Source organism: Benincasa hispida, chromosome 4 (genome assembly GCF_027475165.1).
Source record: "Benincasa hispida cultivar pf3 chromosome 4, pf3_genome.v1.1, whole genome shotgun sequence".
NCBI lineage: Eukaryota > Viridiplantae > Streptophyta > Magnoliopsida > Cucurbitales > Cucurbitaceae > Benincasa > Benincasa hispida.
Genome location: NC_143481.1, coordinates 7,636,526 through 7,652,338, shown reverse-complemented (window position 1 = coordinate 7,652,338; position 15,813 = coordinate 7,636,526). Strand labels below are relative to the sequence as shown.

Genomic DNA, 15,813 nt, shown 5'->3' with positions numbered 1-15,813 from the left:
AATTTTGATTAAAAGAAGAAAAAGAAATCAGGTGGAACTGATTTAAACTCAAAAGGATCCTCAAGGTAGTAAATAGGGCATTTAAGAAAAGAAGCAGACTGATCAACTTCTTCATTTAAAACGGGCGAACTTTGTATGTGGACAGCATACCTGATTGAGACCAAACTTTTAAAAGATCACCTGTTTGTCTTTCGCTCTCTTCTCCTCCCATGAGCTTTAATGGTGGAAGTGCAACTCTGGTCAAGTTGCCAAAAGTAAGAGATAATGGTTGGTTTAAAAGTATCAACGACAAATTGCAAAAATCACCCTAAAATATAGTGGTAGTTGCAATTATATCCTCAAACTTATGAAGTGTTAAAATTGAACCTTCAAACTTACATAATTGTAGAACTCATAATGAGTGTATAAGTTTGAGAGTTCAATTTTTATCATTTGGTATCCAATTTCTACAACTATTTTAAGTTTAAAGGTCCAATATTAACACTAATAAAAGTTTGAAGACCCAATTTTTACAATGAATAGTTTGAGGATATAATTGCAACTACAACCATACTTTAGAGATGGATTTTGCAATTTGCCAAAGTATCAATTTTCTCAAATCTTGAGCATTAAGTGAGAATCCAAGCACCTAGAAAAGTAGGTGTTAGATTAGCTTATCGCATGCCAATTAATTTTCAAAGTAATGGAATGTGAATACAGCGTGAGCTTTGTGCTGGAATCTCTAGTGCAGTTCAACATCATTAGTTGGAGTGTCTTGTGCTCTCTTCTAACTTTGTCTTTACACCTAAGGATTAAAGAACGTTATTTTCAATAAGATGTGAAGGCACTGTCAAAAATAGAGCCATTTTGAACCCTAAAGTCAAGCAGTAAGGGGCAATTAATTCTTTATATAGTTCACTGGCTCATAAACCAACCAGAAAATCTTGCTTCTCCAATATGGGCGTCTTTTATCAAGAAGACCCACCAAATCCTTCCAGGAAATGCTTTCTAGCAGGTGCGTTGAAGGATGCATTCTGCAACTGCCATACTTTTAGCAAACAACTACCGAATTCTAACGACAAGGACGAATATTCTACAAGTGACTTTGATGATCAAGAGGAAGTACTCACCAACTTATCTTGGCATATCAACGGACATAGTATCCTTTTGTTTTCTATTTCTTATTATATGAAATCTGTTTCTAAGTTTTCGATCTACTTCTCAGGAAATTGTATCAGAAATCAGAAGTCGAGCAATGGAAAAGTTGAAGCGAAAAACTAACCTGTCGGACAGCTTTTCCTGGGTTTTCTCACCTGCAACCAAAGAATTATATGTTACTTCAATGGAGATAGAGAAGATGGATGAATCTGGAAATGAAGATAACACAGGAGATGAGTTCTACTCTGTTCAGAGTTTTCTCACATGTTGTTCAACTGCAGCAACAAATGAAGCATTCTTTTCTGTGGAGGCCAACTTTTCCCGATGTTCAAGCTTAAATGGTCTTAATTTTCTAGATGAAGATCTCAAGAGGCGCACCATCTTGCAGGAAGTTTTTCATTGTGAAGGATGGCCATTCGGTCTTTGCAGGAAGGCAGTGTTACTTCCACCTCTGCCCAAGTCGCCATCTGAATCTTGGTCATGGAATAAAGGCACCAAAATTGTAAAGACATATTGATGTCCGAATTCAGTGCTACGTTCTATTTTTGTATTTTGCTTCAGCCTGCAGCAATGTTGGGATTGAAGAGTCCAACATAGCTCCTCTTGGTAACAAAATTCATCAAGCTATTGATCTGATTAAATCCAACTTTCAACTCTTATTTACTTCATAAACATATGTTTTTTTTAACCCTCTAAGCTATTTACCGCTAATACGCAGTTACAGTAGCGATAGTCATAGTGAAGGTTGGCCCCTCAGCAGATCACACAGAACAATATAAGAACACATAAATGCAGAAAACTAGAAATGGATGATATAAACTTGTAAAAGGAACTTCTCATAAATGGATAATTAAAGGTAAAAGGAACTCAATAATTGGCAAACAAGTAAGGATGTTAAATTCTGAAAACTCATTTGTCGATGTGAGATCTTATTCAATTGCCATTAACTCCACGTTAATAGGTTTTGAGAGAAGATAGACAACAAAACATTGAAGAACATACACCCAAACTAAAGGAAGCTCGCAGTTACACACAAACTTTCAAAGGTGCCAAATTTATGCTCTTTGCTCAACATATGACCCCGATAGACCAGATGTTCCCAGGACAGATACCTGTTGTAAAACAAAAAAAGAAGACATGGTTAACAAAACAAATGATCAAATTCCTTTATTAGAATAACAGAAGTGTGGACACTTTCCAAAGCAAGGATATGATAAAATTATTGTAGCTGAACATGTATTAATCTACAGTGCTTAGCAAAATAAAAAAGGATGAGTCACCGAACTCCTAGCCCAGTGTTCACATATAAGCTTCCTTTTCAGTTTAAAATTAACATAGGTTGATCAAAAGACTCCACTCTTTCATAATGCAATGGTGTAAGGATTCTAAGACGGCAATTCTACTGCAGAAATTGCCTAATGGTCCATATTTAATTCACCCACTTAAATGTTTGAGAAACTAACAAACTACATAGCAGAGAGGCTTTACCTTTCCCCACTCAGATCCAAGGCCACTGCATCTCATTTTCAAGTATATCATCTTTGTTCCTAACTCTGTTTCCACTTTCTTCCGCAGATAGTTTTCCTCAGGACCAAATGAATCCAAGTAGGTTACATAGCGATCGTGAACTGTACGTAGTGCATTCTTAAGCTCATCGGATACAGGCTTAACATCCTGCAGATTGACTCAGAAGTTTTTACTTTATAAACAACTGGCAAAAAAAATATTTAAAATTGATAAATCTATGATTCCAATACCTCCCCACTAAGACCAATGCTATCATCAATTTCCATTTTCATGCTGATAAGTATACCACCAAACTCCTCGGCGGCTTCAGCTGCTCGGAAAACATTTTCCACAATTTCCTTTCCAGCCTTGTCATCAGTGCTTCCAGTTAAAGCAGCCTTTACATCATAGACAAGTGACTCAGGAAGCTTATCCCAACTTGCAGCCATCAAATCCTTGAAAGCATTCCGAAGATTGGAATCTCCAATTGTAGGCATACTAACCACATCAACACTAAAAAATCTAGCGTGCCCTACCCCAGATAGATAGCCACAATCTGCAGAAATTTACCAGAAGAGACAGGAATATGCAAACATTATAATACTGAAATAAGAATTTAATTGAGTTTATCTACATTGTTCATACACTTCAGATCACCGTGGCGAGCTGAAACAATAAAATACAAAGGTAAATGAATTCTAAAAATTTAGTTCATATTCCTTGGTCTCCAATATGGGATTGATTTTGTTACAATTTTTTGGGACATAGGCATTGCTTAAACTAACAATAAGGAGAAATTTGCCATTTCACAAAAAAACTTACCAAACATTACGCGCACTATGAAGACTCATCACACAATTGACTTGACGATAAATTCTAATACAGAAAAGAATGTAACAATTTACTCTACAAATACAGCAAGCAAAATTTTAAATTGGAGAGCTACAACTGTATGTGTACTTCATGGAAGAAGAACCATACATTTAACTAATCACCAATAACACACAAGCATATCGGCAATCAACTGAGAAGAAAACTTAATAGTTAGCATTAATTAAGTTGAATAAAGAACGGCAAATAACATCAGCGGAAATTCCGCTTCTTTCCAAAATTAATCAGTAGAAAGAGATTTAAATCTATTACAAAATAACTAATTAGGAGACGTACCAGAAGAAACTTTCTGTGGAGAATCTGAGAAAGAAGAACGATGGGATGACAGATAGAAGAAACTTCGAGCAGCCTGATGGTTACTTTGCAGTAAATTCCGGTATGTGACTCCGGCGATGGCGTAAGATCTGGCGCGAACAGAACGCAATAGTGATCTAAGAATCACCATTTTCTCCATGACTTTCCTTTTTTCGTCGAAACTGCAAAATTGAAAGCTATCGCAGAGACTGGAGGCTGTTCGAAATGACGGGAAAGAAAATAAAAGAGGAAATATGCAATTTCAGAGGAGCACCTCCTTCAATTTCTTGTTTTATTTGTTTTTGGGCCGAATAGGTGATGCCTAATTGGGCCATTTAGGCCCATAGCCCAATCATGGAATTTTGGATAGTCTTTTTATCTATTCTTTTCTCTTTTTTTTTCCCTGAAAAAATCATTCAGCTCACAATTTTTTTTTTTTTGGACATAATCATACCAGCTATGCTCATGTTGGGCATTCATCCTAGAATTGAACTAGATTATGGAATAAATGATAGGATTATTGAGTACGTGATTCTTGAAGATTAGAATCATTGATCTATTGATTAAAGATGTCAAGGTCCATCTGTTTTATGCTTCTTTCTTTCTTTTTTTTCCCCCTTTTTTTCCCTTTTTTTGAATTTATGTTTTCGAAATGAAAGTACAAGAAAATTGATGAAAATGTTTGTCTTTAAAATTTATGTCAAGCTTTTCTCGCATATAAACTTAGGAGATTTTATATGGATGACCTTCCTTCAATGCACTTTTGATTTTTAACTCCCTCTCACAAAAGTATGTTTTATAATCTTCCATTGATTTCATATGGCATTTTTCTTATTCAAGATGACCTCGTGTTTGGGTTGATATGCCCAACCCGACGGTGGATCGTCCCTAGCATGATGACACTTTACAAACTTCACATTTTAACACCGTCATTCGCGATAGGGATGATTACGCGAGCCTGACACATTTAGTGAAGCCCTGGCCCAATTTCTAACACAACTCAATAATTAAATTTGTTCAAGCTGGAAGTTTCTTCTGATCGTGATAGGGATACCCCATTTAGCCCAATGAAACTTGCAAAGCCCTGACCCGATTTTATGCAAAAGCGCGATTTTAAGAAATTTGGATATACTATTGTACGATTGTTACCTCTATCCTCGTTGGTCGGTATTTGTATTATAAGTTAAAGGCTAGGTGTATGTTAACCTATTGTGTCCTGACTGGCCACACCTACTACACTTTTGGGTTGGGCGGTGTTCTCCGGCAGATGGAATCTTATTCATACATGGCCTACCAACACATATTGCTATCTTTAGTGACAGGATCACACACTCCACGGATCCTAATGGTTTATTCCATTTAGATACATGTCCAACTGAGAATATTGGTTCTGCATAGGATAGGATCAGGGACTTCATGCTATATGCTTTAGTAGAAAGAGTATATGGGTTAACGTTCCTTGACCTTGCAGCGACTATTTCATGAGAGTAAGAAATTTCCAAATCGTTGAACGCTTTGCATGTGCACTGACAAACGTTCATGTCGACTATCCTGTCCAATTGACCATCCTTCACGATGGATTTATAACAATTAATTGGGCTTACTTGGTACCATCGACCTTTCTCGAACTCATTAGCTACATGTTTTTATGCATAGTCCAAATATTGAGACGTGCAGATGAATCACTCGTTTCTTCGTTGGAAGAACCATTCTTGGAGTTTCTCTTTGACAAATTCAAGCAATGGTATAATTGGCAGTTTTTTTGGCTTTAATGGTAAATGAGTTGAAGCACTCTACACCATTGCTTGTCATGTTGTCGTATCATTTCGAAATCTGATAGACATGGGTCCATCGCTCTAAGCCAACTTTCTTTAGGTATTGTGTAACAACCTCATCCTCGAATACACGGAGTTTTTCTTAATACCTATTAAATTTGGATTCTCTAAATGCTCTTGCCATATCTAGGAAAACTAGGATGATCGAACTATCCTTAAAATTTTTTAGTAGATTGTTCCTCAAGTGATATGTACACAATGCGTGGAAGTTACTTGGGAAGGCCTTCTCACCTGCGTTGGAGATGCTTTGATGTTGGTAAGAAATAATAATCATATTTGGGTCGTCTTCTACGCACCGACATAGTTGGGTCATGAAGTATGTCCATGATGCATTAAATTATTTGTTTACTATTCCATATGCGAGTGGGTATAGTCCGTTATCACCATCGAAAGATATAGTGACCAACATACATCCTTTATATTTACCCTTCAACAGTGAGTCGTTAACTACAACAATAGGATGACAGCTTGTATACCCATGTATTGAAGGACGTAATGCCATGAACAAGTATTTAAAATATACCGTATCTTTTAGTTGAATCTCGAATACGGTACCTAGGTTCGCTATCTTCAAGGCCTCACCGTATGCATGTAACATAGCATATGATTCCTCCAGTGAGCCCATACGTATTGCATACGTATCTTACGTGCATGTCATGCCTTATCGTAGCTAATGTTGACCCCATATTCTCTTCTAGAGTCATCCATAATGTGTTTTGGTTTGTATACTCGACCGAAACCTTTAACTTTGTCCACTATCAACCGACCAACGACAGACGCGCCTGCATGCTTGTGATTATGACTTATTAGCGATCAGGAGCATGTATGAACGTTACAGCACTTGGAGATTTTAAATATTTTGCTTGTACCAATTTTAATTGCATGTAAACTCCAATTACAACCTTCCCACTTTACAGGCAACAACTAGCAATTTCTTAGATGAATTTAACGCACGACATTCAAAATTTTCTTTGATGGCATACATCGACAGTTCATCTTTCAACGCACTATTAGAAATTAAAAATCTATTCTCGTCTATTCCTGGTCCCGACTGTGAAATGGATGGAACGTTAGAATGTGAGAGCAGTATGACGGTGGGATGGTTATCATACAGTTTGCTTGATGGCGCATTTGTATGTGTGACACGTTTTGTGGCTCTATTTGAAGTCTCGGCTTCGTATGTAGGTTCATATATTGTATAGTTGTATGCTAATTCCCAACTGCGTGTATCACCCTAATAATGGTGTGTATTATTTTCTGTATGTTGAATGTGAGCATCTCATGAATTATTTCTGTTTTTGTCACCCAATCAGAATGTTTCTTCCATGTATAGGCTATATCTTTCCTCGTATGTGTACGCAAAGTCATCAGCATTGTCATTTCCATCCGCGTCATCATCATTGGTGTTATTATTGTGGTATTCTTTAAGTTTCACTATAATACATACTTGTAAATTCGTCAGGTGTTCATGCACCAATATGAACTCCATGTTGTCGTCATCCTTGATATACACCAGTGGGAAGGTTGAGTGAAGTTTTCCTTCAAGGCAATATCAAGGTCATAAATATTTGGGTCTATGTTCGACACATTGTATATTCAAACTACAAGCTCGTAGTATGTTGAGTTTATCAGAATGAGTATACCCTTCACTATTCCCCCAATGTAGGTGGTCTCATAAATGTTCCACTTACTGCCAAACCGAATGTATAAGGTTTTTCCTATGATTTTACATTGAAAATGGTTAATTCATTTTACACAAAGGAAAAAAAATTATAATACAACATGAAGTTCGCATTTATAGACCTTTTTAATGACGTCATTCCATAAAATTTGAAAATATTATTGAGCTTACTCTGGAAACCTTTTGATTCTAAGTGTTATTGACTATTCGTAGCTAATAGTCATTCTAAGTGTTCGCATTCTAAGTGTTAAGAACCGATTAGAAGTTAATTTGAGTATAAAAAAACTAATCATTTCGAGACAGGGCTCATTGAATGGGAGGATCTCTATCCTTTAATGGGAAGATCAAGTGTCCTTTATTATTTTCTCTATATTAATCGAATCGTCACCATGCCATGTAACCCATCAGATTTAGCAATTACGAAAATGAGTTGGGACAGTGATATGTTCAATGGCAAGAAAAGGAATAGGAAAATGATCTTTTTCGTTACCTCAGTAAGCTTTCGAAAGTCGATGCACATCCTCCATCTGTTTTGAACGCGCATTGGCACCATCTCACCTTTATTGTTTTCCACAATTGTCATATCGATTTTCTTTGGTACCTCGTGATCGGACTTACCCACTTACTGTCAAGAACTGGGTAAATAATGTCGATCTTGTTGAACTTGATGATTTCCTTAAGCACAACTTCCTTCATTATGGGATTAAGCCTTCTTTGATGTTGAATTGTGGCTTTGGCTTCGTCCTCCAAGGTTATTCTATGCATGTAGAGAGAAGGGTTTATCCCTACAATGTCATCAAGGGTCCACCCAATGGCTTTTTTTTTATAAGTTTTCAAAGTCTCTACTAAAGAGCACTCTTGGGTCGGCGTTAGTTCTCTGGTGATTATCACAGGAAAGGTGTTTCCTTCGCCCAGGTACACGTACTTCAAATTATTAGAGAGATCCTTTAACTCAGTTCATTTCAGATAGTTATTGAACTAGGGGCTAAGTAGTACAACCAATCCTTAACGCCATTCTATAATGAGAAAGGAAAGGCTCTAGGGTTTAATTGTTCTTTTGTAACTGTTGATTATTTCCTTTGTTGTGAAACTCTTTATTGTATTTATTGTTTTAGAATTGCTGTATTTTATTTGCTAATTTTTATTCTTTCCTTATTTATAATTGGGTGTTTCTTCTATTTAAGAAGCCCTTTCCTCCTAAGAGAAATTAGAGTGAAAAATATTTTTTACACATAGTACCAAAGCATTAAATTATACTGAAACCCTAAAAAGAAAAACCCTTTTTTTTTGTTAAACCTAAAAACCATAGTTGTGTGCCACCACTGTCGCCACTGCTATCGAGCTCTTCCTCATTTGTCGCTGTCGTTAACCCCTCAGAGCTTTTTAGATGTCACATCACTATCGACGCCTCGTAGTCAATTTGTCAGACATCACCATATTTTTTAGGAGCAATCAACCGTCAGGCGCCTTTGCTTCATCGTTCGCCTTCGTCTATGCCGGCTGGTCAAGTATGCAGCCATTGTCGCCGCGTTCTGTCGTTCACCTTTGTGTTCAACCGTCGGCCCCCGCCTCCTACCGCCATCACTGTTTTTTTTTCTCTCTAATTCTTTTGGTTTTTTCTTTCCAGATCTACCATTTTTTCTCTTTGGGGTTTTTTAGTAATATGTCAAACACTAAGGTACTCATTGCTAATGTTTGCGACAATATTATCTATTTAACCAATCCCACAGTCTAAATAACCACCATTCAACTTAATGGAAAAAATTTTCTTCGTTGGTATCAAAGTGTTTGGATGTATATTCGTGATCAAGTGAAGATTGGCTACATCACAGGAGAAAAAATGCCTCTAGTCCAAATGACCCTTCATTCGCTGGGTGGGACGCTAAAAATTCCATGGTTATGACTTGGCTTGTCAATTCCATGGTTGAAGACATCGGCTGTAACTACATGTGTTTCTCTACGGCCAAGGAATTATAGTATAGTGTAACTCAAATATATTATGATATGGGCAACCAATCACAAGTGTTCGAGTTGAACCTGAAATTGGGTGATATACGACAAGGAACCAATTTAGTTACACAATACTTTCACTCCCTAAAACGGATTTAGCACGATCTTGACCTTTTTGACACGTATGAGTGGAAGTCCACAGAGGACCAAAAGCACTATAGGAAAATTGTTGAAGATGGTCGTATTTACAAGTTTCTTGTTGGCCTCAACATTGAGTTTGATGAAGTTAGGGGTAGAATACTTAGAAAAACTACTATTCCAACTATTAATGATGTTTTTTCTGAAGTTCGCAAGGAAGAAAGTTGTAGGAATGTTATGATTTGCAAAAAAAACTATTGATTTAGTTGGACGCTCTGCGTTGGTGACTGAGAATATTGCAATGAAAGCTTCTGATCAATCCAAAAAACTACATGAAAAGCCTCGTGTTTGGTGCGACCATTGCAATAAACCTCAACATATGCGTGAAACTTGTTGGAAACTTCATGGAAAACCTACGAATTGGAAAAGTTCTAAGCAAGGTGAGCAAAATTCTCATCTGCATACCTTTAATACTAATGTTGTTGACTCCAGCCCGTTTAGTAAGAGCAAATTGATCAAATCCTGAAGCTACTAAAGACCACTTCATCATTTGGTAATCCTAGTATTTCCTTGGCAAAATAAGGTATTTGTCCTCAAGCACTCTCTTGCCTTAATTCATCTCCGTGGATTATAGATTCCAGAGCCTCTAATCATATGGCTAGTTCCTCTTGTTTATTTGAATCATATTCTCTTGTGTATTGCAATGAAAAAATTTGCATTTCCAATGGTAGCTTCACCCCCATTGCAGGAAAAGGAACTATCCCTTTGACTACAAAACTTACATTACGTTATGTTTTTCATGTTCCAAAATTAGCTTGTAATTTATTATCTATTGGTAAGATCTCTAGGGATGCTGACTGTCGTGTTATCTTTTGTGAAACTCATTGTATCCTTTAGTATCAGGACTCAGGAGGGGGAAAGGATGATTGGACGTACTAGGATGATTGATGATCTCTATTACTTTGATGACATTTCAATTAGTCATAAAAAAGTTCAAGGCTTGAGTAGTATCAGTTCTCATCTGTTAAAGAAACTGTAATGCTTTAGCATCGTAGATTATGACATCTAAATTTCTTCTACTTAAAGTATATGTTTTTCAATTTATTTAAAGGATGTGATTGTTTCATTTTTCAGTGTGAAAGTTACATTTTTGCTAAATATCATCGATCCATTTATTTAATAAACCTTATAAGGCCTCATCACCTTTTTCCTTAATTCATACTGATATTTGGGTCCGTCTAAAGTATTGACTCATAGTAGTAACCGTTGGTTTGTTACCTTTATAGATGATCACACTCATTTAACTTGGCTTTATTTGTTAACAAAAAAGTCAAAGGTAAAAGAGGTTTTTGTTTGGTTTTACAATATGATTGAGACTCAATTTCAAACTAAAATTTGAATTCTTCACTCTAATAATGATACTAAATACTTCAATGACCAATTAATTAATTTTTTTGCAAGAAAAATATATTTTTCATCAAGCTACGTTCATGACACGCCACAGCAGAATGACATTGCTGAGCGAAAAAATAGACACTTGCTTGAAGTTGCTTGTGCCCTTATGTTTTTTATGAATGTTCCAATTGCTTATCACAGGACCAATCAAATACTTCGATGAATGATTATGAAGATCCAAGAATTAGACACTCTACTCCTTCTTCTAGTTCTTCATCTCCTTCTAATCCTTTACCTGAGGTCTTTGATCTTGATATTCCAATTTCCCATAGGAAAGGTACATGTAAATGTACCAAATATCCCATTGCAAACTATCTTTATTATAATAGATTGTCTGACTATCATAAAGTCTTCACATTTAGAATAACCAACCTATTTGTTCCAAAGAATATACACGAGGTTCTAAATGATTTGAATTGGAAATTAACAGTGATGGAAGAGATTAATGCACTGAAACAAAATTGTACATGGGACATAGTCAAACTACCAAAAAATAAGAAAACAGTGCGATGCAAATGAGTGTTCACTATAAAATGTAAAGCTGATGGTAGTATTGAAAGGTACAAGGCCAGATTGGTTGCCAAGGGGTTCTCTCAGACCTATGGAATTAATTATCGAGAAATATTTGCTACAGTAGCTAAAATTAATTCTATTAGAATTCTATTATCTGTCGCGGTTAATTTTGATTAGCTTCTTTATCAATTTGATGTTAAGAACGCTTTTCTCAATGGGGATCTTAAAAAAGAGGTATTTGTGGACTTGCCACCTGGTTTTGAGGTGGACCTCCAGGTTAACAAAGTGTGCAAGTTAAATAATCATTATATGAGCTTAAAAAATCTCCGAGAGCATGGTTTGGACGATTTGAAAAAAGTAGTCGAGAGCTATGGATTCAGTCAAAGTCAAGCTGATCATACTATGTTTTATAAACATACGAGAAGTGGTAAGGTGGTTGTTCGGATAGTGTATGTTGATGATATTATACTTACAGGTAATGATAAGACAAGACTGAATATCTTAAAGAAAAACCTTCCAAATGATTTTCAAATCAAGGACTTGGGAACCTTAAAATATTTCCTTGGCATGGAATTTGCCAGGTCTAAAGGTGACATTCTTGTCAACCAAAGGAAGTATATTCTTAACCTACTTAATGACATAGGTTTACTTGGTTGCAAAATAGCTAAAACTCCTATCAAGCAGAATTTAAAATTAGTAGCTGCAACAGAAAAATAGGTAAAAGAAAAAGAAAATTACCAGAGACTTGTGGGGAGACTCATATACCTCTCTTACACACGTTCTGGTATCACTTTTGCAGCTAGTATGGTGAGTCAATTCATGCATGCTCCCGAGTCAGTACACTTTGAAGTAGTTTATAGAATCTTGAGATATTTGAAAGGTACTCCAGGAAAAGGTATACTATTTAAGAAGCATAATCACCTACATGTTGAAGTTTATACTGATGCTGATTGGGCAGGCAGTATGACTGATAGAAGATCCATTTCGGGTTATTGCTCTTTTGTTGGAGGCAATCTAGTTACTTGGAGAAGTAAAAAACAAAGTGTGGTTGCGAGAAATAGTGTTGAAGTAGAATTTAGGGCATTAGCTCATGGTATTTGTGAGGATATATGGATAAAAAGACTATTGGAAGAATTGAAATTCTCTCAGACAATGCCCATGCGCAATTATTGTAGTAACAAGTCAGCAATTTCCATCGTACACAATCCATTCCTTCATGATAGAACGAAACATATTTAGGTTGATAAACACTTCATAAAGGAGAAGATTAATAATGGAATAATATGCATTCCCTTTCTTCCGACAATAGAGCAAGTTGCAGATGTGTTAACTAAAGGTCTTCCAAAGTGACAATTCAACAAGTTGATTGATAGTTGGCCATGAATGATATCTTCAAACTAGCTTGAGGAGGAGTGTTGATTATTTCCTTTGTTGTGAAATTTTTTATTGTATTTATTGTTTTAGATTTGTTGTATTTTATTTTCTATTTTTTATTATTCCCTTATTTATAATTGGGTGTTTCTTCTATTTAAGAAGCTCTTTCCTCTTTTTACACAGTAACCTCATGGGGTCACATAATTACGCAAACCATACAAAAGTCTTTTATATATTTGTGGGGGTTCTCTCCTGAAATTGCCTTGAAGATTAGCAACAGGTTAATCAAACTGGGCTTGAGTTTGAATGGCATGGCAGTTAGAGGAAAGAATATGCACAGAGGTTATTGATCCATGTCTGGTTCAGCTAGCTCCCGTAGAGTTTTCTCCTGAACCTTTATCACCATGACTTCTATTGAATTGTTAGTAACTCGATGGTTTTCTTCTTCCAGACTCTCTCTTATGCATTCCCTTCAGATTCACCTCTCCTCTTGAGAAATATCTACAAAAAAAGCAAGCTTTGCACTCCCAGAAAAGTGGGTCATAAACCAAAAGAGAATAATAGTACTCTTTTTTTTCCTTTTGTTTTTATTAAGAATCCTAAAATTTCCCTATGCTAGTTATCAAATTTCTTTGGCAATGACGCTAAACAAATAAAAAAAAAGAAGAAAGAAACGTTGTCTCATACAATCAGTGACCCTAAATAAAGAAATATAATCACCGATCCTAAGACTTATACAAAAAATGCAATAAAAGCAGTAAGGATGGGGTTGAATCCATAGGAAAACTATTGACTAGCTAGGTCGATTAAAGAATTCATGTGACGGGGGTTTTGATTTGTTTTGTGAAAACATAATTTAAAAAAGTAACATGTAAAGAAAAAAAGTTCGAATGATAGTGAGTAAACGATTGGGTTAGAGTTAAATAATAAGAGGGAGCTTGGGAATAGTATGTATGTCAATTTCAATTATTAGATACTAATTAACAACACTTAATCTATGAACTCCACAACCTATTATAGATACTAATAGCCCAATTAACCAAATTCGATATTAAACCAAATTGGCCCTAATTTAACTTAAAACTCTTCTTTCTCAGTAAAATCCAAGTTAAAATTAAATTGCATTACGAAAGGGTCCACATGTTGAGACGTACTACAAGTTGGAAATCCTAATCTTATAGCACGATTGATTTGGGTAAGATTAAACTAGGGTAAACATGCATAAGATTAGAAACAATCTTAGCCAACACATGCAATCCTAGTTTGTGAAGCTAAATCGTCAATTATGCATAGCGACATGAAGATTTTGCAAGCAAGAATTTTAATACAATCAATTTTTCAGGTCAATTCAATAAAATTCCATTAAATTTAAGCCAAATCAACCCAAAGAGCTCACATAATTCAGTACAATTAACTAGAAATCTTAAAGAAATTGGACATACAACTAAATCCAAGGAAGAATTTACCTAGCCTTGCATAGATACATGAAAGAATCAAAGAATGAGGATGGAAGAATGATGAATCTGGTGAGAAATAGCCCAAAAATCATCCCAATCGTCACCCAAATCGTCCTCATTTTTTGTATTTTCCTTCACACATCCAGTTGCAAGCAAAGCTTTCTATTTGTAGAACGATTGCAGCATCACAACGCTACAAAGAGCATTTCAACACTACAGTTGAATAAAACCTCAAGCGTTAGGGAGGCGATGCAACGCTACTTCGATACTCAGTTGCGAGTGCGCGGAAGCAATTGTTTGTTAAAATTCGCAGCATTGTAACGTTGCCCTGTTCGATAGCTACTGTCTAATAGCGCCGAGCTAGAGCATCGGAGGGGGAGGGGCTTTGCGACATTGACTACTTGTCCAGAATGCGATGCCTACTGCTTTTTAGCATGATGCAATGGTCAAGGGAGGGTTGCAACACTGCCTTCAAGGGCAGTTTGGTCATTTTGGCGTGTTTATTCAATATGTTGCATCCAACTCCTGGTTTTGCTACATTTTAGCTTAGTTTTCATCCCAACAACACACTTGCTCTCTGGGATCATTTACCTATAAATAAGACAATCAAAGCATAAGGATTATTCAAATAAGTAGGATTAAGGACATAAAATTAGCTCTTTTTGAAAGCTAACAACAGTGACATCGGACATTGTAAATACTTTGTCAACCTTTTCAGAACTATCCACCTCACATGCCAAATTGTCAACTAACATACATATGTCCATGTTTAACGTCAACGGGGACATTCAACTGATGGCGTTACCACCATCAAATTTTTGTTGACTACAACATCCTCATGAGCAATAGGTTCTTCACTGGTGTTCAACGTCTCCGTCACCTTCTTCACGATGTCACCAGCTACCTTATCAACCGTGCCATTAGTAAGATTGAAAGGTTCGATATTTGGTGTTAAAGTCACAATCTCATCTCGACTATAGGTAGTCGATACTTCCTCACGTTCTTCAGCAGTAGGCACGATGTCACCATCTACCTTATAAACTGTGTCATCAAGCGGCTAACATTTATCTTTAGGGATAAACTGACGTTCAAGATCACCACTTATGTTCGTAACACCACTGTTGGTAGATTTGCACAAATTAAATTGTACATCGAATTGTCCCTACAATGACATTGTGTTAATAAAATACGACAAGTATCATCAATCGTGAAAATATGGATACTTAAAGTTACAAACCACGTTCTACCTTATGGATTTTCCAAATCAATGATATTGCATTTGCTAAATCAAGCTTCACCGCACCTAACTTAATATCCAACCTCGCAACCGTGATCTTTGACCAATGTTAACTCCCGTACAACTTCATTGTAATCTTGTAATGAGTTTGATGTATTATGATGAAAATCACCGTCAATGCCCATGTCATTTGGCAGTTGTTGGATTCTTTCATCTGTATGGAATCCACTCCCTATATGATCCTCAAAGGCAATATCCATGAATCCACCTGAGTTTTCATTTAAAAAGTCACGGACATCGTCATCAGTTGATGACCTGTGAAGAAATAGATCAACAACTACATCG

At 36.2% G+C, this 15,813-nt stretch overlaps 2 protein-coding genes across 2 annotated transcripts; one reads left to right on the top strand and one right to left on the bottom strand.

Annotated features, from left to right (window-relative positions):
- The first annotated feature begins 723 nt into the window (after positions 1-723).
- Positions 724-1,809, top strand: LOC120075509 (uncharacterized). The gene is made up of 2 exons (XM_039028963.2): positions 724-1,101; positions 1,205-1,809. Exons 1-2 carry the CDS (start codon positions 937-939, stop codon positions 1,652-1,654), a joined length of 615 nt encoding a protein of 204 aa, XP_038884891.1. The 5' UTR covers positions 724-936; the 3' UTR covers positions 1,655-1,809.
- A 202-nt stretch (positions 1,810-2,011) lies between these two features.
- Positions 2,012-4,055, bottom strand: SDH5 (succinate dehydrogenase 5). Its single transcript, XM_039028958.2, has 4 exons — positions 3,811-4,055; positions 2,895-3,199; positions 2,626-2,811; positions 2,012-2,249 (listed from the first exon to the last, which is right to left on the bottom strand). The coding sequence occupies exons 1-4, from the start codon at positions 3,986-3,988 to the stop codon at positions 2,193-2,195; spliced, it is 726 nt and encodes a 241-aa protein (XP_038884886.1). The 5' UTR covers positions 3,989-4,055; the 3' UTR covers positions 2,012-2,192.
- Positions 4,056-15,813: the final 11,758 nt, after the last annotated feature.

Excerpts from the sequence above, each read along its gene's own strand:
- LOC120075509 (XM_039028963.2), top strand. The coding sequence starts at position 937 with ATGGGCGTCTTTTATCAAGAAGACCCACCAAATCCTTCCAGGAAATGC. Across the intron at positions 1,102-1,204 it reads ACTTTGATGATCAAGAGGAA|GAAATTGTATCAGAAATCAG; the intron begins GTACTCACCAAC and ends TCTACTTCTCAG.
- SDH5 (XM_039028958.2), bottom strand. The coding sequence starts at position 3,988 with ATGGAGAAAATGGTGATTCTTAGATCACTATTGCGTTCTGTTCGCGCC. Across the intron at positions 3,200-3,810 it reads TCCACAGAAAGTTTCTTCTG|ATTGTGGCTATCTATCTGGG; the intron begins GTACGTCTCCTA and ends AAATTTCTGCAG. Across the intron at positions 2,250-2,625 it reads TTGGATCTGAGTGGGGAAAG|GTATCTGTCCTGGGAACATC; the intron begins GTAAAGCCTCTC and ends GTTTTACAACAG.